This window comes from Bombus fervidus, chromosome 13 (assembly GCF_041682495.2).
Source record: "Bombus fervidus isolate BK054 chromosome 13, iyBomFerv1, whole genome shotgun sequence".
NCBI lineage: Eukaryota > Metazoa > Arthropoda > Insecta > Hymenoptera > Apidae > Bombus > Bombus fervidus.
The window spans coordinates 8166873-8188759 of NC_091529.1; the positions used below are offsets into that span (position 1 = coordinate 8166873).

The following is a 21887-nucleotide window of genomic DNA, read 5'->3' on the forward strand; positions in this document are numbered from 1 at the left end:
CCCTTCTCTTCTCCATTATTGTTTTTAATTCCATTAGTTCTTTTCCAGTCTCGTTTAGTATTTTTTCTGTGTCCTTTGGTCCTCCCGTTATTTCGCATTCTTCTCTTACGTGTCTCAGGTCTTCTTTTCTTTTACATAGCCTGCATCTTTTTTCTCCCTCTTCTTTTCAGTATTCCCTTGCTTTGGTCTCGTTTCCACATCTGAATCTTGCTAATATTTTTCTGTCCTTCCACTTCATCCTCCCTTCTAAGTATTTTGGTAACTCTTCTTTGGCGATTTTTCTATAATGCTTGTTATATTTTGAATCCCTTACCCTTTCCCCCCTCTCTTCTGCTTCTCTCTTTCTCCTTTCTTCTATAATTTGGTCTACTGTCATCCTTTCTTGCTCTTCTCTTGCTTCCATCTGTGTCCCTCCATTTCTCACCTCTTCTAGTCCCTTCTGCCTCTTTCTTGCTCCTCTCCCTTCTTGCTGCTCTCCTTAGTGCTTTTTCTTTGATTTCTATTAGCTTGCATTCTTCTATCAATATATAATTTGGTGCTGTCATCTATCTAAACCTAAGATCCATTTCACGTATCTTCTTCGTATTCTTTCCAGCTTTTCTTCCATGTTCCAGCCCCATGCCTTTGCTCCAAACAGCGCCACGATATTTTTATTATTCAAAGTATATAATGGCAAAATAATAATAAATTGATGATGTAAGACAACATTCTTCCCCAATGGATTTTTTATCTTATTGATGGTCACGGGTGACCACCGTGGTGCCTTGCCAACTGTTGATAGCAACAAGGTTTCGTTTATTTCAACAAACCATTCGCATTCGTTGTTTCGTCGTAAGCAAAACGTGCAGAATGTATTGTTGAAACGTGTAGAAGATATTAGTAAACGGTATTTGCTCATTGTATATATAATAGTAAGGTATGTGCACACTTGTAACTTCAATTATATGATTATAAAGCAGCATTTACGATTATTTTCTAAGCTGTGTTTATAACAATATTCGCAGATTACCTCTGAAAGATATGGATGCAAACACAGTGCACAGTTAGATGCAAGATTTGTTCTCATTTTTTTTTTTTATTGATATTCTAATAAAAATGTTTAACCGTTCAATGGGGCACTTTTTATTTTAAAGTATCTTCTATTTATCGGCTATATTCAAAATGCCCTAACTGTCAATTTTCATTCAATTTTTACAATTGTAAGAAGTTGAAGCGCTCCGGTCACCAATGACCACCATGGTGTCACAGGAGAAACCGTGGTGGGTCGTTTATGACCAAGGTGGCAGTCAAAGTGTTAAACGAAGAATATGAGCTATATAACGAGTGCTTTTATAATTTGGAATCGTTAAATGTTCGATTACGGTTCGAAGTAGCGTACATATCGATACAGATCGAGGGTAATGTTAATTTTTATTAATCTTCGATCGTTAAAAATTATCGTTCGTCGTCGTTTTCACAGATACTCAATTTTCCTTTCACTTTTTACGTTCAATTCCATCTACAACCAGTTAACAAGAATATTTGTTATTTTCCCAGCAACGAAGAACCACAAGAATCACATTTTCAAATCGAGTTCTCTCGACAGTTGCACAGAAATTCTTTCCCCTTTTACCGGAGTTTTCCAATTTCTCTTTCCTCCCCCGAACTAAATTACATTTCACTCGACAAACATCCGAAATTCAAAGGCTTCACCGTAGACTGTAAATACAAATTGAAACTTGTCGTTTCTTTCTTTTTTTTTTTTTTTTTCTTTTTCTCCGCCGTTCGAACAACTTGACAAAATAGATACGAATCCACCGAAGATAACTAGAATTTTCCAGCTGCAAATGGGATCTGTGGAGCGAGTGGAGAATTTACCAAAAATAAGCCTGCCAACCGCAACTCTGACGAAACATCGCTCGGCGAATGCTCGGAAACTCACGACGAAAAACGCCACTTCTGTGCCGACAGCTGCCGGCAATTACCATTCAAGGGACCGTTTCGCGCTCGTGAATCACACGCGGTGAATCATCCCTCGAAATTCACCCCCGTACGATTGTTGGATAACCACCTACCCCGTGAGAAATCCTGCCACGCAGACCACCATCTTGATCCTTCCTTTTACCACGCTGCACTGGTTCCACGGTTTCCCTTAAATTTACCCAGTCAGAACAACGTGTCTCTTGTACACCAGCACATTTGTAACTTCAACAATTGATTACTCTTTTTATTAATTAATCTTTCGATCTTTGATTCTTCTGTATTTTTTTATTTATTTATTTATTTAATCGTTAAACACTTCGTTACAGGAAGAAGATGGAAAATTTAAGCTTTTGGAAAGTTGGTATATTTTTGAGGGATGAAATTGATGGGACTGTACGTTTGGTCTGTTCTTACTTGATGGAAGAACAAGCGCGCTAGGATTTTCTAGGTTTTCGGGTTTGTAGAAATTTCGCAATCGTTCGAAGGTAAAAGCGCGACGATTGGAAAGGTTTTCGTTCGGATTAGACGTATCAGTTTCTTGGAATGTGTCGAGGATCGAGTTTTAGCGGTTGTTGAGTTATAGCTTGGACTGGGTCTGTGAAACTTTTCAAAATTCCTAACGGTCCTACATCTCGACACAATTTTACATTTCTTGCAAATCTTCCAACCGAGAAGAGCGTATTTTTCAGTGTGAAACTTCGTTCCAATTTAGATTAGATTATGTTGCTTTCCATTAGATTATGTTCACGTCAAATCCATAAATCCATTGAAAAACACTTTAAACTTTTTAAAACATCTATTTTTCGTATTAGCCTTAGGTTTCCTTTTCAGGTTCAATGTTCACTCCACGGAACAGACGATTTTCTCCGAACTTTTTAACGCGTAATTTCCACTGGACTACACGATGACTTCACCGATTGTTTGAGGTGATTGGATGCAGAAGAAGGAACACGGTTCGATGCGAACTGCACCAAGGATCGTGATAGTCTGACGATCGTAAGGTGGACTGAGGTGATGGAGGATCGCGAGCAGCTGGCAGCCAGGGGCATTCTTCGTCCTGGAGAATCGGAAATCAGTGACACTGGAGGGACAAGAGGGTAAAAGAACACGTGCACACCGGCCTCCACAGTGGTGTGCAACCTTCTGTTCCTTAATCGATCTTCCCCTTCTTTTTATTCAACTATCCTTTGAACACAGTGCAGAGATTGCTCGAAGGAATTCTATTTCTCCAAAATATTATTTAGAGAAACAATTGCTTATAAGAGGAAGAAGATTAGGTAAATTTTCTTGTACTATTCCTCTTTCTTAAATATCTGTACAATTTGATTGACTCAGCCAATATGATTAATATTATCTTCGCTTCTTCCTGTCAGAATTTTTCTTTGAATACTCTAAGTACGTACTAATAGGTGTATTATATTGACAACAATTATTTAGATTAATATTATGGATTATACATTTGATACAGATCTATCAGATCTACTTCATGTATTTATTTCGTGTATTTTTAAGATACCAGGATTTGTTTCATTATATAGATATCAGTATGTTTTCCAGGATAGACGAATACACGCACAACGATGAGCAAAGAATATTACAACCATTTACAATTACAATAAATAAAATAGATCGATTGGAATAAATCCATGGAAAAACACTAAATTTTTTAAAAGATTTTTCGTATTCATCATATAGATATCAGTAGGCGTGTGCTTTCCAGGATAGACGAATACACGCACAACGATGAACAAAGAATATTAAAACCATTTACAATTACAATAAATACAATAGATCGATCTATTCCATCGTATATTAATTTTTTATCGAGATTATTTATGAGGTTGGAACATTGAGGATTGGACGAGGGTCGGAAAGTAAAAAATTGACTCGATCTTGTTCGTTCTAAAGTTTCGATTAAAAGGAGAAAAGAAATTCTCGTTTTGCAAATTAATTACTCGAGCAAAGGAATAGAGAGGCACGTAACATCGAGGAATCGAAATTAGTTGGACCGTGAAATGGGTTAAGAGACACTCTGAGATAAATGGCGTGTATACCCTGATGAAGCTTCGTTATTCCGTCAGAAGTGCAGAGAGGAGTAAAGGGATATATCTTTTCAAGCAGCCCTGGAAAACACGTATCGGCTTTCACATGTGTGTCAGCAGGTACACGAGAGAAAGGGAATCGATAATGATGATGACGATGATGACCGTGACACTCAACCTTCCACACCTTATGCAATGAGCGTTCAATTAAGCGACTTACGTAAGGGTCCAAGATGTGGAAGGATAAGCATATGTGATTATGGTTTGTACGCTAGGCTACGCGAAGTCTGAGAAGTTTCCTCCTTGATTGGATTTTGCGAGGGACTGGCTGAGTCATCGATAATCGGACGACCTACGTTTTCTTGCTTTTGTTTTATTGAAAAAGAAGCGGAGAAAGCGGAATTTTCAATCTGAATATTCTCTAACAGGACGTGTTTATTTTAATTAATTTTAACGTGTAAGAATATTTTTCAAGAGGAAGAAAATTTATATTGGAAATAGGTTTAGAAGTGGAAAGATAAAAATAAAAAAATTATAAAAGAAATTTCCTGCTCCTTTATTTGTCGATTCTGTCATTCTCTTATTTTTTCAGTATTCAATCTGTCTGCTTCCCGATTTTCTCATTTCATTATTCTAAAATCTCTGCATATCTCAATTTCTTATATGTCTATATTTCTACTTCTATGTCTCTCGAATCCCTTATCTCCCAATCCTTCAACTTTCGAATCTCAAATTTTCCAAAACTTCTACCTCTTTGGACTTTACAATTCTCCGATCCTGTATTTTTCGAGATCTCAATTCTCTAATCTCTTTGTGTCTTAAATCTCCGATCTTTCACTTTCTTATTTCTGGAACCTTTAATCTTTTAATTTTCCTAGCGTCTCTAATTTCTAAATGCCTTGACCTCGAACTTTTCAAATTCGTGAACCTCGTATCTTCTATCTCTTCTATCTGGCTAATTTCCAAGTTTCCTTCATTCTCTAGTGTCAGCTTCCTTTTCTATAAATTTCTTCCTATCGTTCGTCAATTTCTTATTTCGCAATTTTTCCCATTACTCAGTTCCTTGAGTTTCCACTCGCTTCTTATTTTTCCTCGCTATTTACGTTCTTCGGTTTCTCTCTTATTTCTTATCTTTCGATTTTTCCTAACACAACTGTCTACGCTATTTCTCGTTAAATTCCAAGGGAGGAGAATTCATTTCCTCGCGAACAAAGAGACGTCACCGCGTCACTTTCACACTATTCTTTCCCACCAAAGGGAACTACATTTTTCTCTCCTCCCCAGCCGTTCCACTTGTGGTTGTCTTATATGAAACGTAATTGCAGGAAAAGCTGCCCAAGGAATTGTATTTAAAACGTGCACACTCACGATCACGTGTACTTCAAGCGGCACGCACATCCTGAGAATGCAACATCTCTCAAAATTCAACGGTTAATTTATTGTCTGATCGCTGACGTATTTTGAAGTTCAAGAAGATATTGTATAAAATTCGCAGCATTGCACAATTTTAATAAGGTAGAGCACAGTGAAGAATAAAGAAAATTTTCTAGTTAATGAAATTAAAAAACAAACTCTATAAGAATACATTTTTGATCGAGCTTGCAAAAATATTCAATACAATTTTACAGCCTTCAGTCTTTTAAATCTAAATTTACAAACTATCAGATTTGATACGGAGACGTTTGGAGAAAAGGAATCTCAAAAAAACTCTATACAGTGTTTTAGATTTTAGCTATGGAAGTTAATTAATTACAAACTAATCAATTAAATTAGAGAAGTTTCAACGTCCACTGGCAACTGTGATTTATCCCAGTGAAAGATTGAAAGTTCCTAAAAATCTTTAATATAATTTTTCAACTTTTTGTTATGTCAATCTAACAGTGCAGATAGGAAAACTCCAATGTCCTTAGACAACTCTAAATCTATGCCAATGGAATGAATCTCTATATATGAACGAATTAGATCCAATTAGACATGGTCACATCTCAACATCCCCAAATATCAAAAACCTCAAATGGCTTATGGTAACCGGAACGGTCGGCCGGTGCATTTTTCCACGAATTATAATTTTTTATAATTATTAATTATAATTTTTTCAATCTTCCCTTACCATAATTCTACATAAAAGCTAACTCAGTTACCTAGTTCAACGAATGAACGAATTAGGTACAATTAGACATATAGAAATCATACAATTAGACAATCTGCAGTGGCTCATCAAAGCATTTAAAACCGGTAGGATCAGCCGGTGGATCTCCTCGCGAATTATCTGTAATTTCTCAATCTTCCATCACTCTAATCTAATCCTACAAATGAATGAAGCAGACGCAATTAGACATAGTCGCATCCTTCAACGTCGCCAAACAATCAAAGTTCTGAGATGGATCGTCGTAACCGGAAGGGCCACTCGGTGTATTTCACCGGGGAATTAACCGGAGTTACTTAACGCGTTTCGTGGCGCATTCATCGATGATAAAAGGACGAGCAACGGGCCACGTAAACGCTTCGCGTACGTATTCCCATAAAGTGCTCCATTGAAGAGGAGGAACAAGAGCGGCTGAAAAACCAGGGAGAGGATACGTGTTTGACTGGCGCAGCTACTTTGCTTAAAAAACACGAAGCCAGGTGCACGTTTCGTGCCACTTTGTTGTGTACGTACACACACGTTACACGCGTGCACCGTGTGGCACGAGCCCTGCAACAGCCGACAGGCAGATGTTTCGACTCTTGCGAGGCTTTAATACCATCCTGCCTTCAATTTATTTCTCTACCAGCGAACGATAGACCGCCCTCTAAGGTACGATCGTTTCTAGAGAGGATTCGTTTGTTACCGAGTCTCGTTGAATTTCTACTTCAGTTACCACTGCTTTGCATTTTTAAGATCCGATACTATGGGGACTAAGCGTGAAATTCGAGTGTCTTTTGAGCTTGCAGGCGCTAGAGGACCATAGGTTAGGTTTGCTCGTAATAAAATCGCGTGAATGTTTGGTCTATAGCGGTGGTTCTCAACCTGGTATAAGCGGAAAATATCGTTCTTGATGTCGTAGACAAGTTGTTGTTCGGCGAATTCTATCCTATCTTCTACGTTCTACGAGTATATCTTACATCCCATGTCTTGCACATAAATACTCTATTTTCTGCAATTTTTTCTCAATGTTCCGTGTCTAATATCTGAAAAGTTACCGATTAAACCCTCTGTTATACTTTGCACATGATCATAAGCTCTATGGTACACATTTTCATAGTCTACATTTCATATTTCATATACCTCATATCCTATACGCCATAACTAGTATTCCTAACCTATATCTTTTGTCTTACTTTCTAGATTTCGTGTCTCCATTGCATATCCCATATTTTAATGTTTTCATATTCTAAATCCCATATCTCTATCCCATATGTAGATCCTGTATCTCTAAGAAATATTTTTTATCCTTACTTTTGCAGCACACGTTCGTCCCGCATCTAATATTTCGTATTCCCTATCTTTTCCCCTATATTCCATATCCAGTATATCCCTAGCCCATATCTCGATAGTTGTCTTATGCACGTATGTCTAGTATTTTCATATCCTTCATTCTATAATAGTATCTCTTCCAATAATCTCTTATAAACAGCTTGTACTTGTATTTTCAGCGGTAATAAGACCTCGAATAATGCATTTTAAAAATCTGAGTCTCTTTGAACATACGCAAACAGCTCCAAACAATCTCTAGTGACAAACTGCAGCAGCTTAATTCCCTAGCAATGGTATACGTATGATCTATTCAGTAATTTCCCAAAAATCATTTCTTCACGTTCTATCGTCGCGTGAAAGGTGAGAATAGCTACGACACAATGGGAAATGTTGCATTCACGAGCGTGAAAATAGTCTCGATGGAAAATGAATACGTCGGGGAAAACAAACGCTCTTTCACCGAGGTTGCTCGCTGTTTGCTCCCTCGATAAATCCTCGGAGGCGACTTCTCTATTGTTTTAGAGCGTCGGTTGACTTCGACGCTAGTCTAGCGTCTAGATAGCGGAGCTGGGGGAAGGGGAAGGTGAGAGATGGACAATGTAGACAGAGAGGAGGGTTGAAAAAGATAGTCTAGCACGGGGCCACTCGTGCGTTTATACGAAGACAAAACTCTCAGACGCGTAGGCTTCAGGTGGAGTGCATCAGCTGCCACTTGGACACGCGCCATAGAAGCCTCTACTATGTTTCCTCCTGCATTTTTTTCCTCTTCGTTCGCTCTCTTCCTTCCTTTTTTCGTTCTAGTCGACGTCCCTTGCTTGGAACAGACACTTCGTCTAGTTCAATTTAGGAGCAGGGTGTAGTGGTTAGTTTTGAAGTTTCAAAGTTTCAGAAACCTCAACCTCAACCCTCTTCCTTCTTTCCTTTGTTTAGAGACTTGTTAGATTCTTGAAAGATTCTGATCTTAATACGAGTGAAGAAAACTTGATTCCACTCTTTTCTCCAAGTTTTATTTCTCTTATTGTTCGTCGTTTATTTAAACATGTAAACACATCGCATGCTACAGTGCCTATGATTTTCGCATGATGGTCAATAATTAATTATCGAATGTTATGTCGAGTAAAAATTGCTGCAAATCGTTCAAACAAACTACTTCAAACGTTTTCAATCGACTAACTTTTACGAGCAACTTTTATCACAATTTCTAAAGCACGATGCACGACATAAAACAAACAAATCGATTTTCCTATCACTCCAATATTTCTATTTTCTCGTTGTTTAACTTCCGTGTCTTTCGAACTTTCTATTTTCCAATTCTCTAATACTTCCAATCCATTATCTTCCAATCTCTCTCTTTCACAATCTCAAATTTGTGTATTCTATTTGGCAGTGTTCAATATGCCAAGGAGCGACTTAAAAGATATATAGTCGGGTTTGAAGAGCCGGCGCTCATTGAAAGCTGGTGGAAAAGCCGCTAGAGAAGCCAGCAATTTTTCGCGAAATCGCGCGGCTCGTTACGCGCATCGCGAGATTAACGTCAAGTAATTAAACGGCGCCGTGCAGGTCGTGCAGAGTGCATTCGCGTGTGTGCTCGTCGTGCTCACGAGAATTCTCCTCTCTTTCGTTCCATTCCCTTTGCGTGTTTCTCTGGGAAAATCTAACGCAAATTTAAAAAATGAAAAGAGGAAAAAAAAAGAGAGGAAGAGGCGCCCGTGAGAGTTTCGAAGAGAAAACAAGCGTTTAAGTTAAGAGAAGCAAGATGTTGAAAAGTAAAGTTGTATTCTTTTTTATGGAATGTTTTGAAATGGTAAGAGTAAAGAAATTACCTTTGGATTTTTGTCCAAAGTGTTATTTCATAGTTGCTTGTCAATGAAACTTTGGATGCTTCGTATTTATAGTTTCATAGACGTTGCAGATGCGCAATCAATAATCAGATGTACGCTAATCATAGACGAAGGACGATTTGTTTTCATATGAATACATATTCTCGACTGATTTTTCTATTTGCGGAAGAAATCGATGTTTCGTTCATATTTACGAGAGATCATGTTTTTAGCCGGGATAAATTAGGAATCTCTGATATTAGATCGAAAAACTCCCTAGTTTTATGAATGCGATAAGATCCAAAATCATTTCGTGACGCAAAGCCTCTATGGAGATGGGGAAAATATGAAAAAATATCTCAATGAAGCTTTTATTTGTCCTATCGTAAAATCCACATTTTCAGAGCGATGAATTAAAATCGCTGGAATTTCATGGAATTTCATAAACTCCGATGCGATAAGATTCGAAATCAACTCGTAACGAAAAATATGTTTAAAAGTATTCGCATGAAATTTATACGGTAAAAATTGAGCAATTTAGTATAGCGCATCTGCAGTGTGGTAAATTAAAAAATTCCCTAGTCCCACAAAGTTTCGTTAACTCTAATGAAATTCGAAATATTTACGCGATACAAGCTTTTTTAACGATATAAAGAATGTATTTAAAAATATTTTTCTACGAAATATCGAACGAAAGTTTTCCAGGATTTCCCCCGTTTTTCCCTCAGTTTTGCTCGAGAGAGCAGCAGCAGCAGTAGCTCGCGTGCTACGGGAGGAAATTATTTCATGCATACGGGGGATCGTTCGAATCTAACACGCGCTTGCACCGTTAATGGCAATCAACGGTTGTTAATTGCTCGATGATAATTAGTCGAGATGGAGAAGCGGGCTTGCAGTAATGGAGAGCACGCCTTAATAATTCCTTTAATGAATTCGAGACACCGTGCGTGGCTTCTTCCGCGTGATAGAAGCCAACGAACCACCGTTGCTTCCTCCGATATTTAAGCTTTCTCAAATTCATAGATAAATGAGTCTCTTTCTTGCTTCGTCAGATTTTTCATCCGTTGATTTCGATAGGCCCAGTTCGTGATTTATTTGAAATAATTAGAAACTTTAGTATGAGCAAAAGGAAATTCAGAGATCTATTCTATAAATAGGGAATTCTAGGGAATTTAGATATATGGGGAAACGAGCTTAACTCATAACGTGAAACTTAAGACATAGGGGAAAAGAAAGAAATATCCTAGAGAATTTAAGAAATTCGATAGCCAAGGAAACCAAATCTTCGAGATGTTAACTTGGAATGTCGAATTTGAAAAATATAGAAAATACATATAGAACTATTTTTATTTAGCTTATTTTTCTGCTTGTCTGGGTGGAATTAGAATATCTGGCGAAATTAGGAAGCTGAAAAGTGAAAGATACAAAAATAAATGAAGAAAATTTGATTTTTATTTAAAAATGTAGTAAAAGGAAGAAATTCATTTTTTTAATTAGGTACCACCAAGTAACTGAATGTAACGATAATATACAGGTTTCCCTGTATATGTTAAGCACACGCGATAATCATATAATAGGGTATAACTCGATTGTTGATCTCATATTACTAAAAATAGAAACTTGACGGCCTCGTTGCGTTAACCTTGAGATGCATCCTCCATTCGGCCAATATCTCTTCTGTCCTCTTCAATGAACTATTTGGACGGAGAAATTTCTAATGAAGGCAATTTTCTAACGATTACGAGGTAGAAATGGAAGAATACTTGACTCGGATTATGAATGCGAGATTTATCTGATCAAATAGAGAGTCTTTGAAAGTGTACGCGTTTTGAAAACATCGCAACTAATCTAATACGATCCAGTCAGATTTCTATTTTTGGTAATAGAAGTTCAACGATTGAGTGGCACATTCCCTCTGCATTGTTATTACATTCAATTACTCAATAATGATTCCTGATTGAGAAAATGATCTTTTTTTCTCTTCGGTACACTTTAAAATAAAGACCATTGTTTAAAGATCCTTTTCAATCTCCATATTTTACTTTAAATTACAGAATACCAAAATATAGAATTTATAAATAAGGGATATCGAATCTCTTAACAAGTTTATACTTGAAAGAATCAAGATGAAACTTAACGCAATTGAATTTATTCGCGATACCGGTGCCTGTCGCTCGAACACACATTCTGCTAACCGCAATAGTCGGCCGACAACGATCTTCCTCTCTCACCAGAGACCCTGCTACATCGTAGGTAGCTCGTAGGAGATAAAATTTCTCGGAATATTTCATCGTGTTTCGAGAGAAGATTTACGCTGTAGAACGCCGCGTGGGAACACGATCCACGCTAGACAGATATTCTGTTCCCTTTTATGCATATAATTAACGCGAATAAGTCGCAACGCGGAGCTCGGTCTAGTAAGGGTTCTCCAGATGAAAAATTTCCATAAAATAGCCGGAAACTGTTTGCGTAACGCGAGCGGTGTACGGCGGGCTCGGAACGAGCCATCGTCCGGAAGTGAACCATGAATTAAAATACGCTTCTACCACCTAGGAACGGTAATCAAAAAATTATAAAATCTATTTATGGTTGTCCAACATATTGCTCGATTACTAGACTACGTCTTTTTCGATATAATTTCACCGAGACCAGAGTTACACGGGATTCCCTGTTGGATCGTTGTTATAGTTACTTCTTAGTTACTTTTTGCTGGCTGGTCTAGTAATTTTTTTAGGGGCAAGATCAAACGCCAGAAATGATAGATAATTTACGCGTCCCGTTATCGTAAAATTATGTTCAGATTTGAGAAAATTTGCCAATCTTTCGCCCGTCGTATTTCATTTTTATCATCCAAAAAATTTAACCCGAAAACAACAACAATAATAATAATAAAAATAAAAATAGTAACAATGTTACCATTATAATTACAATAGTGATAATAATAGCCCGAAATTATAATAATAGATAGCGACAAGAATAATAATAGTCACCATCAATACCTTGTATAATATATTTATATCAAGATATATGATAAGTACCGGTTGATGAAGTTGGTAGGCGTGGAATAGCCCAACTGTAGCCGCGATCTGATCACCTTCTCCTGAACGGTGACCATTCTCGAGCTTCTGGAACTCTGGTGCACCCTTGTGGTCCTGATCACTTGGTAACAGTGATGTTTTGTCTGGGTGTTGGCCACCCTGTCGCCCCTCGGTTCGATCATCGTAAACATGATTGCTTTCACTGATCACCAATCACTTGAATCACAGGACCACGTGGTCTCGCTATTTTCACTCCCGTTCTCATCTTTCTCCACTATCCTTTTCAAATATTCCACAGTTTTTTTTAATTACTGACTATCACAAAGCTCTTTGGTTTGTCTCGCGAATGTCGGAAGCGTCTTACTTATCCGAGATACATTTCGGTATCCAATAGACCTGCACCCGTTGGAAAAACATAAAGAAATACTTTGAAACTGTCTAGGTAAACAATTCTTCGAAATGTTTGAACTTTCATATAAAAAATTTCGAAATATCTGCGATAAATGGGTCTTGGAGTCTTTTATATCAAAAATTGTTGAGTTTCTTAAACAAGAAATGTTGGAACTATGCAAATAGAAAATTTTGAAGCTTTTCTGGGCGGAGAATTTCGAAACTTTTTAAGTAGAATATTCTTGAGATTTTGTAAATAAAAAATTCGTGGAATCTTTTGAACAAGAAATTCTCTAAATTCACTGAATTCGAAAGAAATTTGTATTTCGTGTTGAATTCTTTAAATGGCAATTTCTCAAGTTTGTCGTTTCGAAGAATTAAGAAAAATCATTTTCCAAGAAAAGGGAGTATGAAAGCAACGAAATGTCTGGCAACTTTGAAATAAATGCTCAAGAAGGAACGATGAATCCGTCGTGATTAAAGTTGGCAGGACTTCCAGCCCGATCTAGGGAAGTCTGAAGTTTGACTCCGACTATCTTGAGCAGCAGTGACTAGCTTGAAATTTTAATCGTGGTAAGTATCTTAGTAGTTGGTTCGCAGCTACGGGGTGATTTGATTAATTGCGCGCCTAGGGATTTCCTAGGTGTAGAAGTTCGTTAAATCGGAGTAAGATGGATCGACGAAAGCCTTAAACCATATGAACCTAGAACTGGCTACCACGAAAATTGTCCTGCTTGTTAGTATCTTGGATATATCACGGCTAGTGAGGCTCGAATCTGTTGCTCGTTAACCTATTTTTACTAACTGTTTACCAATGATAGTGAAATCAGAGAGAGCTGATTACAATTTGCCCCAATCGAGAAGATATTCGTGAAGAAATCCTTTAGAATAGTCGAGAAAGACAATTACGAGAAGTATTTTTAAAAAGAAGACTATTCATGGACCGAAATTAACGAGCACCGACAAAAATTCATACGAAAATTATGATATTTGTTATGACAAAATTATGATGGTGATATTAATATATCACCACGATCCGGGGGAATTTTATGCGTCTAATTTTCCCTATATAGTGGAATTGTATTTTTCTGGGCCAGTCTAGGGACAAACAGTTTGCATAACAAGAGTTCACTTATTCTTTCTAATATAAATATAACTATATTTTTATACAATATTCATAGACCAAAGCTTCCATTAATATAAATATACATATAGTATTTTTATAAATACAAGTAATTATACCTCTATATAATATTTATAGGCAAAAGACGCCACACTTTTTCCACACCGCCTAATTCACATTAATCATAACGATTCCTAATCAAAGCGTGAACAACGGAAAACTACTAGAATAACAAAATTCCCTATTACCATGATTGATGAGTATCGTCATAGAAGCAACACATTAGATTTATAAAAGCATAGTGTTATTTCTCTATTGAGGGAAACATGTTTTACTATTTTAATGGACCTACAACACCGATGCGATTCATAATAAAACACGGGGTCCATAGAATGATAACCATCTTGGATTTATCCGTTTGTTTATAGCTTAATCGAGAAAAGTCCACATGAGAGTATCGAGCAAAAGAAAGTTAATAGAATCAGAGGTATAAAAAGACATCATTTACATTTACATTTAATAAGAGCGATAAACAAATACAATTAGACCGCGAATTTTATGCAGATTCATATTTTCAGGAATATAATAAGAAAAACATATGAACTCGGCAGAAAACTGGTTTACCTACCAAGTATTGTAAAACGCGCTGCGTACATACAATATTTTCGTATTACGTGCACTGTGTGCAATTTTGTATTCTCAAATTCCCTATAAATCCACAAAAATCCGCAGTCTAGTAATGTTATAGATATTACTAAAATGTACGATCGAATGCTTGAAATGGGGAAAAAGGGGAAAGTAACAGAGTAACAAACGAGCCGAGAAGAGATACAGAAATCAGAAATTTTGGAAGCCAAATTGAATTTCGAAAATATATAGAAGCTTTAAGATCCTCCACGTTAAAAGAAAACGTTCTTTTCTTATTTCTTATCATTTTATATACTTTTTTATACACTCGTCTTAGAGTTATATTGAATCATGTATCCCGAACAGGGAAGTATTATCATTAAACAGAAAAAGAAGAAAAAGATAGAAGATATACTAAAACGTACAATTATGTGTTACATATGTATTTCTCACGATCCTCCAACTGTTCCATACGACTGGCTATTTCCTTCCTTTTAACTTTGTTTCTCTCTCTCTCTCTCTCTCTCTCACTGTCTCAAGAGAACTGGTTAATATGAATAAGCGATGCTCGATCGTTTTCACTGGGCTCTCTTTCCGGTTAATTGATAACCAATAGCGACTTTCTAACGGCGATCGCGATTAATATGTACAGACACGAAACACGGGCCGGATGGCGGAGAAAATGAAATTCTTTTTTTTTTGTTTCGCAATCGATTTTCGTGATCCCGTTTCGAATATGGTTGAAGACTTTCGAGCGAGCACGAGCTTTAACGATTATTTAATGGCTTCCAGAGAGTGGCTGATATCTTTTTATGAATATCGAGCGTTTTTCTTCGTTTTATCAAGAGACGCCGCTTTAATGCGATTCTCGTATACGAAGATTTATTTATGAAATATCACGCTTCCTTTTGAATCTTATGGTTGAGCATTATTGTTAATGACTCTGAATTACTTTCATAAGTAAATCTCCTATTCTGCATACAATTTACTATTACGATTTTCCTAGGCAACGTCACAAATAATGTTGTAATGTATTTCTAAAAGAGTTGGCGTTTTAATGGATGTTACCGGTTCTTTTTAATTATTACAGCTGAATATTATTGTCAACCATTTTTGTCCCGAGTAAATTTTACTGTCACGATATTTTTTAAAAAAACGCTATTAATATTTGTAGTCTATTTTTTTGAAACCATTAACCTTTGGATGAATGTCAGGGTTCTTTCTAATTGTTACAATCGAATATCATTAGCAACGATTTCTCTTGCAAGTAAATTTAACTCCCACAATTTCCTACAAAATGCTACAAATATTTGTGATATATCTTTGACGATGAAGAGTTATCCACGTGATGTGTTAAATGTTATTTCGAAAGAAATAGCTCGAAGCTTCTTCGTAATAATTATACTGTAATTAAAAAGAATGTCGAACGAACGTTCCGATTTTTACAATCAAAATGCCGGAGAGATGGAAACGAGAAAAACAAATAATTGCACGCGAAACAATGCAAATATTTACCGTGTAATATAATAACAGCAATTGTTGAAATTTCGATTTCATTATTTTGCCATTGTGCTCGATTCAACGACCGGCTATTAATTTATACGAAAACAATTTTCCGTCACTGCGCTATTCCCTGTAATTAATCGCATTTTGTGAATCGACACAACGCTCGAATTGAATCTCTGTAATATCTGGCGAACACGCTTACACGTGGCAGCAACACGCTGTGAAAACATCAGCTCTTGTAATTAGTGTGCCGGTTATGATACTTAATTGTATTCGATAATTACAATCTCTTTATTGTATTCGTTGTTTTCTGACGCCGTAATTACTCTTTTATATTTTATTTAATCGTTGAACAGTTACACACTCCTGTATTATATTTCCCCCTTTGATCAGGTTCGAAGAAAAACACGATAAAAAGAAGAAAAAGGAAACGTTAAGACAGTTCAACATCCTAGAAATCATCATCGTTAACGAAAAATTGGCGAAAGTTATTATTTCGTAATTGTTACAATTAAGTATAATCGTTTACGAATTTTCTTCCTTTAAAAATATAACGTTCTTCTATGATCAGGTTTGAAGAAGAAAAGAAAACAAAAAATCAACGAGACAAGAAAAAACAATTTAATTAATATTCTAGAGACGTTAGCAAAAAGCTGATGAAAGTTATTATTCCACGTTAATATATTTCAGCATAGTTATTACTAACAAGCATAATTATCTGCCAACTTTTAATTTCAAAGGAAGATATTTCTTCCTCCGATCAGATTTAAAGAAAAAACAAACGGCGAGAAAAGAAAGGACAATTTTAATATTCTAGAAGCACAAGGTTAGCAAAAAATTGGTGAAAGTTATTGTTTCGTAATTATTACAATTAAGTATAATCGTTTACGAATTTTCTTCCTTTAAAAATATAACGTTCTTCTATGATCAGGTTTGAAGAAGAAAAGAAAACAAAAAATCGACGAGAGAAGAAAAAACAATTTAATTAATATTCTAGAGACGTTAGCAAAAAACTGATGAAAGTTATTATTCCACGTTAATATATTTCAGCATAGTTATTACTAACAAGCATAATTATCTGCCAACTTTTAATTTCAAAGGAAGATATTTCTTCTTCCGATCAGATTTAAAGAAAAAACAAACGGCGAGAAAAGAAAAGACAATTTTAATATTCTAGAAGCACAAGGTTAGCAAAAAATTGGTGAAAGTTATTATTTCGTAATTATTATAATTAAGTATAATCGTTTACGAATCTTCCTTCTTTAAAAATATAACGTTCTTCTATGATCAGGTTTGATGAAGAAAAAAAATCGACGAGAGAAGAAAAAACAATTTAATTAATATTCTAGAGACGTTAGCGAAAAATTGATGAAAGTTATTATTCCACGTTAATATATTTCAGCATAGTTATTACTAACAAGCATAATTATCTGCCAACTTTTAATTTCAAAGGAAGATATTTCTTCCTCCGATCAGATTTAAAGAAAAAACAAACGGCGAGAAAAGAAAGGACAATTTTAATATTCTAGAAGCACAAGGTTAGCAAAAAATTGGCGAAAGTTATTGTTTCGTAATTATTACAATTAAGTATAATCGTTTACGAATTTTCTTCCTTTAAAAATATAACGTTCTTCTATGATCAGGTTTGACGAAGAAAAAAAATCGACGAGAGAAGAAAAAACAATTTAATTAATATTCTAGAGACGTTAGCGAAAAGTTGATGAAAGTTATTATTCCACGTTAATATATTTCAGCATAGTTATTACTAACAAGCATAATTATCTGCCACCTTTTAATTTCAAAGGAAGATATTTCTTCCTCCGATCAGATTTAAAGAAAAAACAAACGGCGAGAAAAGAAAGGACAATTTTAATATTCTAGAAGTACAAGGTTAGCAAAAAATTGGTGAAAGTTATTGTTTCGTAATTATTATAATTAAACATAATTATTACTAACCAGTATAATTATTTGAAATTTTTTCCTTTCAAAGGCAAACGTTTTCCTCTTTGATCAGATTTATGGAGAAGGAGGACAAAAAAGACGGGAAGGCAATTTAACGTTCTAAAAACCTAATGGAAATTTGATAAAAGTTATTATTTTATAATAATATAATTAAGTGTAATTATTTGTAATTTTGTTCCTTTAAAGGAACTTGGGTGTCTTCCTATCTTTCATTTAGAATAATAAGTTGATATTCGTTGCTATTTCTAAGTATAACCAGAGAGCACACTTAGGAGAATTAACTATAAGGAAAGTAGAAACGCTAATATTTCTAGTGTTAAATATCTTGCGATTTAAGGAACGAAGAAACCGAAAGAAGGCTTCGTCGAATAACAAGCAACTACCTAAATTCTTTTCGCAGAGTGACGAAGTGAAGCAAGGAATTAAGGTTTTAACATGATTCGGTGTTCTTTCATAAAGTCATTAATACACAGAGTGGAAAGCAAGAAGATGAAAGGAAATTAAGTCTTTCAAAGTATCCTCCCTGCAACTTGCGTATCGCAGAGTATCTTGCTGCCTTTTCTAGTTTCTAAAATTACTTAAAAAATGAATTAATTATCTCCGAATTTTCTAACATTTCATACAATCACTACCAGTGTTTTTGTAAATGGGGAAATTGTGTTTTAATTAGCGGGCAAGGCCGAAGATAACGAACCAAAGGGGGCAGCAGAAAAGAAGAGAAACTGGGTCACGCAGCCAGCTACGGTGCAAACTACAGCAAATCGAATATGGAAATACTAACTCGTTACAGGAAGAAGCAGAAGACAGCAACGTACAGCGAATCATAATAATAGAAGATATGTGGAAGAAACTGTAGGAAGACGATAAGAAGGTAGCAACAACCTGCTCATACCTTGAGACGTACGAAAGAACTGGCAGAATATAAGGATGTGACAACGATAGAAGCAACAAGAACTACCTGGCCTTAAATATACCGCTGTCGATAAAAATAATTATTGCACAGGTAAGATTAGCCGGCTAACTAAGCTGTGCACAAAGACGATAGGACAAGGACTGAAATATAAAACAGAAGAGAACTTGTCACGTCAACTATGCAGCGGAAATAGGAAATATACGTTTTATTTCTCTATTTGTATTTAGGTAGATAGAGAATCGAGATTTAGCTTTAAGCTTTTTAACTTAGAAACGAAACGTATCGAGCGAGCACATACACACACACACACACACATAGGTTGTGACAGCCACAAATGTCGATATAACAAACGATTACGACACAACATGATGATGTTAATTAAGAGAAATAATATATACATTTTCTTTTCTTTCTTTTTTCCATATACATAGCTGAGAGTTAAAAGACAGAGGAAGTTTCTTTTACCAATGTTAATACACGGTGGTTCATTGCTATTCCGACGCATTTTTCGTACGTGAGGCCTCGATCTAGTCGCGCTAAAGAGGAACAAACGGTATCCACTGACACGTTCTAGTTACACGAGCATAAACTAATTGCATGCGAATGATTTTTTATAACTGTGTCAACGACGACGTGAAACATAGGCCCGGTATATTTTTAATTCTCAGAAAGAACTGCTGTTCGTACCCTGAAAGTCGAATAACGCTCGAATTCCTACTATTGGGTTGGCAACTAAGTGATTGCGGATTTTGTCATTAGGTGGTAATGGTAAAATCCGCAGTCACTTAGTTGCCGATCTAATATTTTCATTCTAATTATTTCTAATCGTCTGTCGAATAATTTCGCTTTCGTTCCTGTTGTCACATTAGAGAAGCTTTTTAGTAGCGATGATAAGAAAACTGACAAAGACAACATCACCGATATTTTTAAATATTTTTAAGCATTTTTAAATACCACAGTTTTATTATCTTATCTTTAATATGATATTATTGAAAATTGTATTAAATATCCATTCCAATATTTAGGCAAGATTTTTGTACGAATTCGAATGGAATTGCGATTCCAATTTCGATCGTTTCCAATTGTTTCGAAACTAATGTCCAATTATTCCAAAATCATTCATTTCACGGTGCTGTTCCCCTAGAAAATTTGAACGAAACTTGCATTCCAATCTGAATTCACTTTTAATTCTTTCGATGTTAGTAGTTGTTCCTTTAGCAGCTTTCTTCTCTTACTTGCGCGCTTGTATCAGAGCATTTTAATAACGATGATCGACTATTTTTTTTTTTTTTATTAGAAACTCGAATAAAGATAGAATTTTCATGATCGCAAAGCAAATTGTATTATTCGACAATTTCCATAGATTTTGTAATTAATTATTCTTTTTGAACAGCTTTCGATCGTATCACGATAAACATTTTCACGATGCTTCGACGGTGCACAGTCGTCACGGAATGTGATTGGAGAAATAAAAAAGAGCAACGAAGCAGCAATTTTCGACACCTAATCTTGGAGAAGAGCAGCTGAACTCGTACAAGACCCTGAGTAAATAAGGATTTCGTCGACGTGGCTTTAGAGTTAGCTACAAAGTATTGCGCTACAAATGTCGGGTAATACGGGTAAGAGGAATATACAGGGTGCTCGAAAGTACGTGGAATAAGCCCTATGGAAGCTATCTGCAGAGTTGTGCAGTCGGAGCAAAATACGCTGACTCTGACTCCGTGTAAATAAATATTACGAAAAGTAGAAATCGAAAATTGTAACAAAACTACTTATGCATTAAAGATACTGTATTTGTATCGAAGTATAAGCGTACGAAATATCGCCACCCCTGTCAAACATCATGAAAGTTCATGACATTTTCTTTGCCTACGGAATATTCAACCGGCCTCGAATTGTCGAGTGCTTGAAATTGAACGTTTCTGCGAGAATACCGCGGTATTGCAGGCTTCGTTTCCGAGAAAAATAAGTTTGAAGATGCGTCTGGTGCGCGTGTACTAATTGTAAATTTCGAGATATCCGATTTATCTTTTTCCTTGTGTTGATAATAATTTAATTGGACGAGCAAAGCTACGTGTTATGCATCCACATGGTTTACATTTTAAATCCTCGCTAAGTTAGTAAAATGATTTTGAAAAAGTAACAGTTTTATCCTCGTTTATAAAACCATTCCAAACGCGGACACTATGGAAATAAGATAACAGTAATGACAGGAAGCAGATCGTGACATTATATCAACACGAGCAGAAAGAGAAATCGAATACTTCGAAACTTGCGATTAGCAAGCGCTTAGCTGACGGTTCTTTAAACTCATTTTTCTCGAAAACCAACTGCCAAACGAAAAAATGTTATTCTTCTTTTTCGACTTATTTTTGGACGTAGAATCATCATCCGATCGTTTGTACCATCATTTCGGAGACACCCTGTATATATAGTGGATATCTACCGCAACCTCTTTTGTAATAGACTGTGAGCCTGAAATAGGTTTAAAAACCATAATATACTATATTATACCGTACTATTTATGTTCGATAAATTAAATCGATTCTTTCTCTTTTCAATGGAAATTTTAAATTTTAAATCGAGAATTTATTTATTCATAACTATTTTTATTTATATTTTATTTCATTTTCAGTACGTTCTTATATATCGAATTAATATTTCCAATTTACAAAATATTTCATAGTGAGTAAGGCAACAGCTATTTAAATAATAGAATACGATTAGGTAACTCGACGATTCTGTCGCATGCATTTTTTTTTTTTTTTTTTGGAATTTATTACCCATGTCCCTTACTTTCGCTCATTTTAATTTCCAGATGAAAAAACGCGAATAATTTTTAACGAAACGATCATGGAACGAAACGTCTCCAATTTCTCCTGTTATCTGCCATTTAAATGTTATCTAAATTCGCTGGGCGTTCAGCAGTACATCCCACCGGAAGTCCATTAGCGGCGACAGCCGACATTTTTTCATTTAAATCTGACGACCTAGACTGAAAAACGATACTTTCGACAGATCCATCGTCGCTATTGATACGTTGTCCG

General features: G+C 35.7%; 1 protein-coding gene across 8 annotated transcripts in view; it reads right to left on the reverse strand.

Moving 5' to 3' along the window:
* Siz (Brefeldin-resistant Arf-GEF family protein schizo) overlaps nt 1–21887 on the reverse strand; it is a 153043-nt gene that overhangs the window by 14002 nt on the left and 117154 nt on the right. For 3 of the 8 annotated variants that reach the window (XM_072015091.1, XM_072015095.1, XM_072015092.1), the window contains exon 2: nt 12320–12715. The exons of 4 other annotated variants lie outside the window; for them this stretch is intronic. In XM_072015091.1, the coding sequence (XP_071871192.1) occupies nt 12320–12510 (191 nt within the window). In that variant the 5' untranslated portion in view covers nt 12511–12715. Of the gene's footprint in view, nt 1–12319; nt 12733–21887 lie in introns of those variants that run through there. One more of the 8 variants, XM_072015093.1, reaches the window with a different exon arrangement.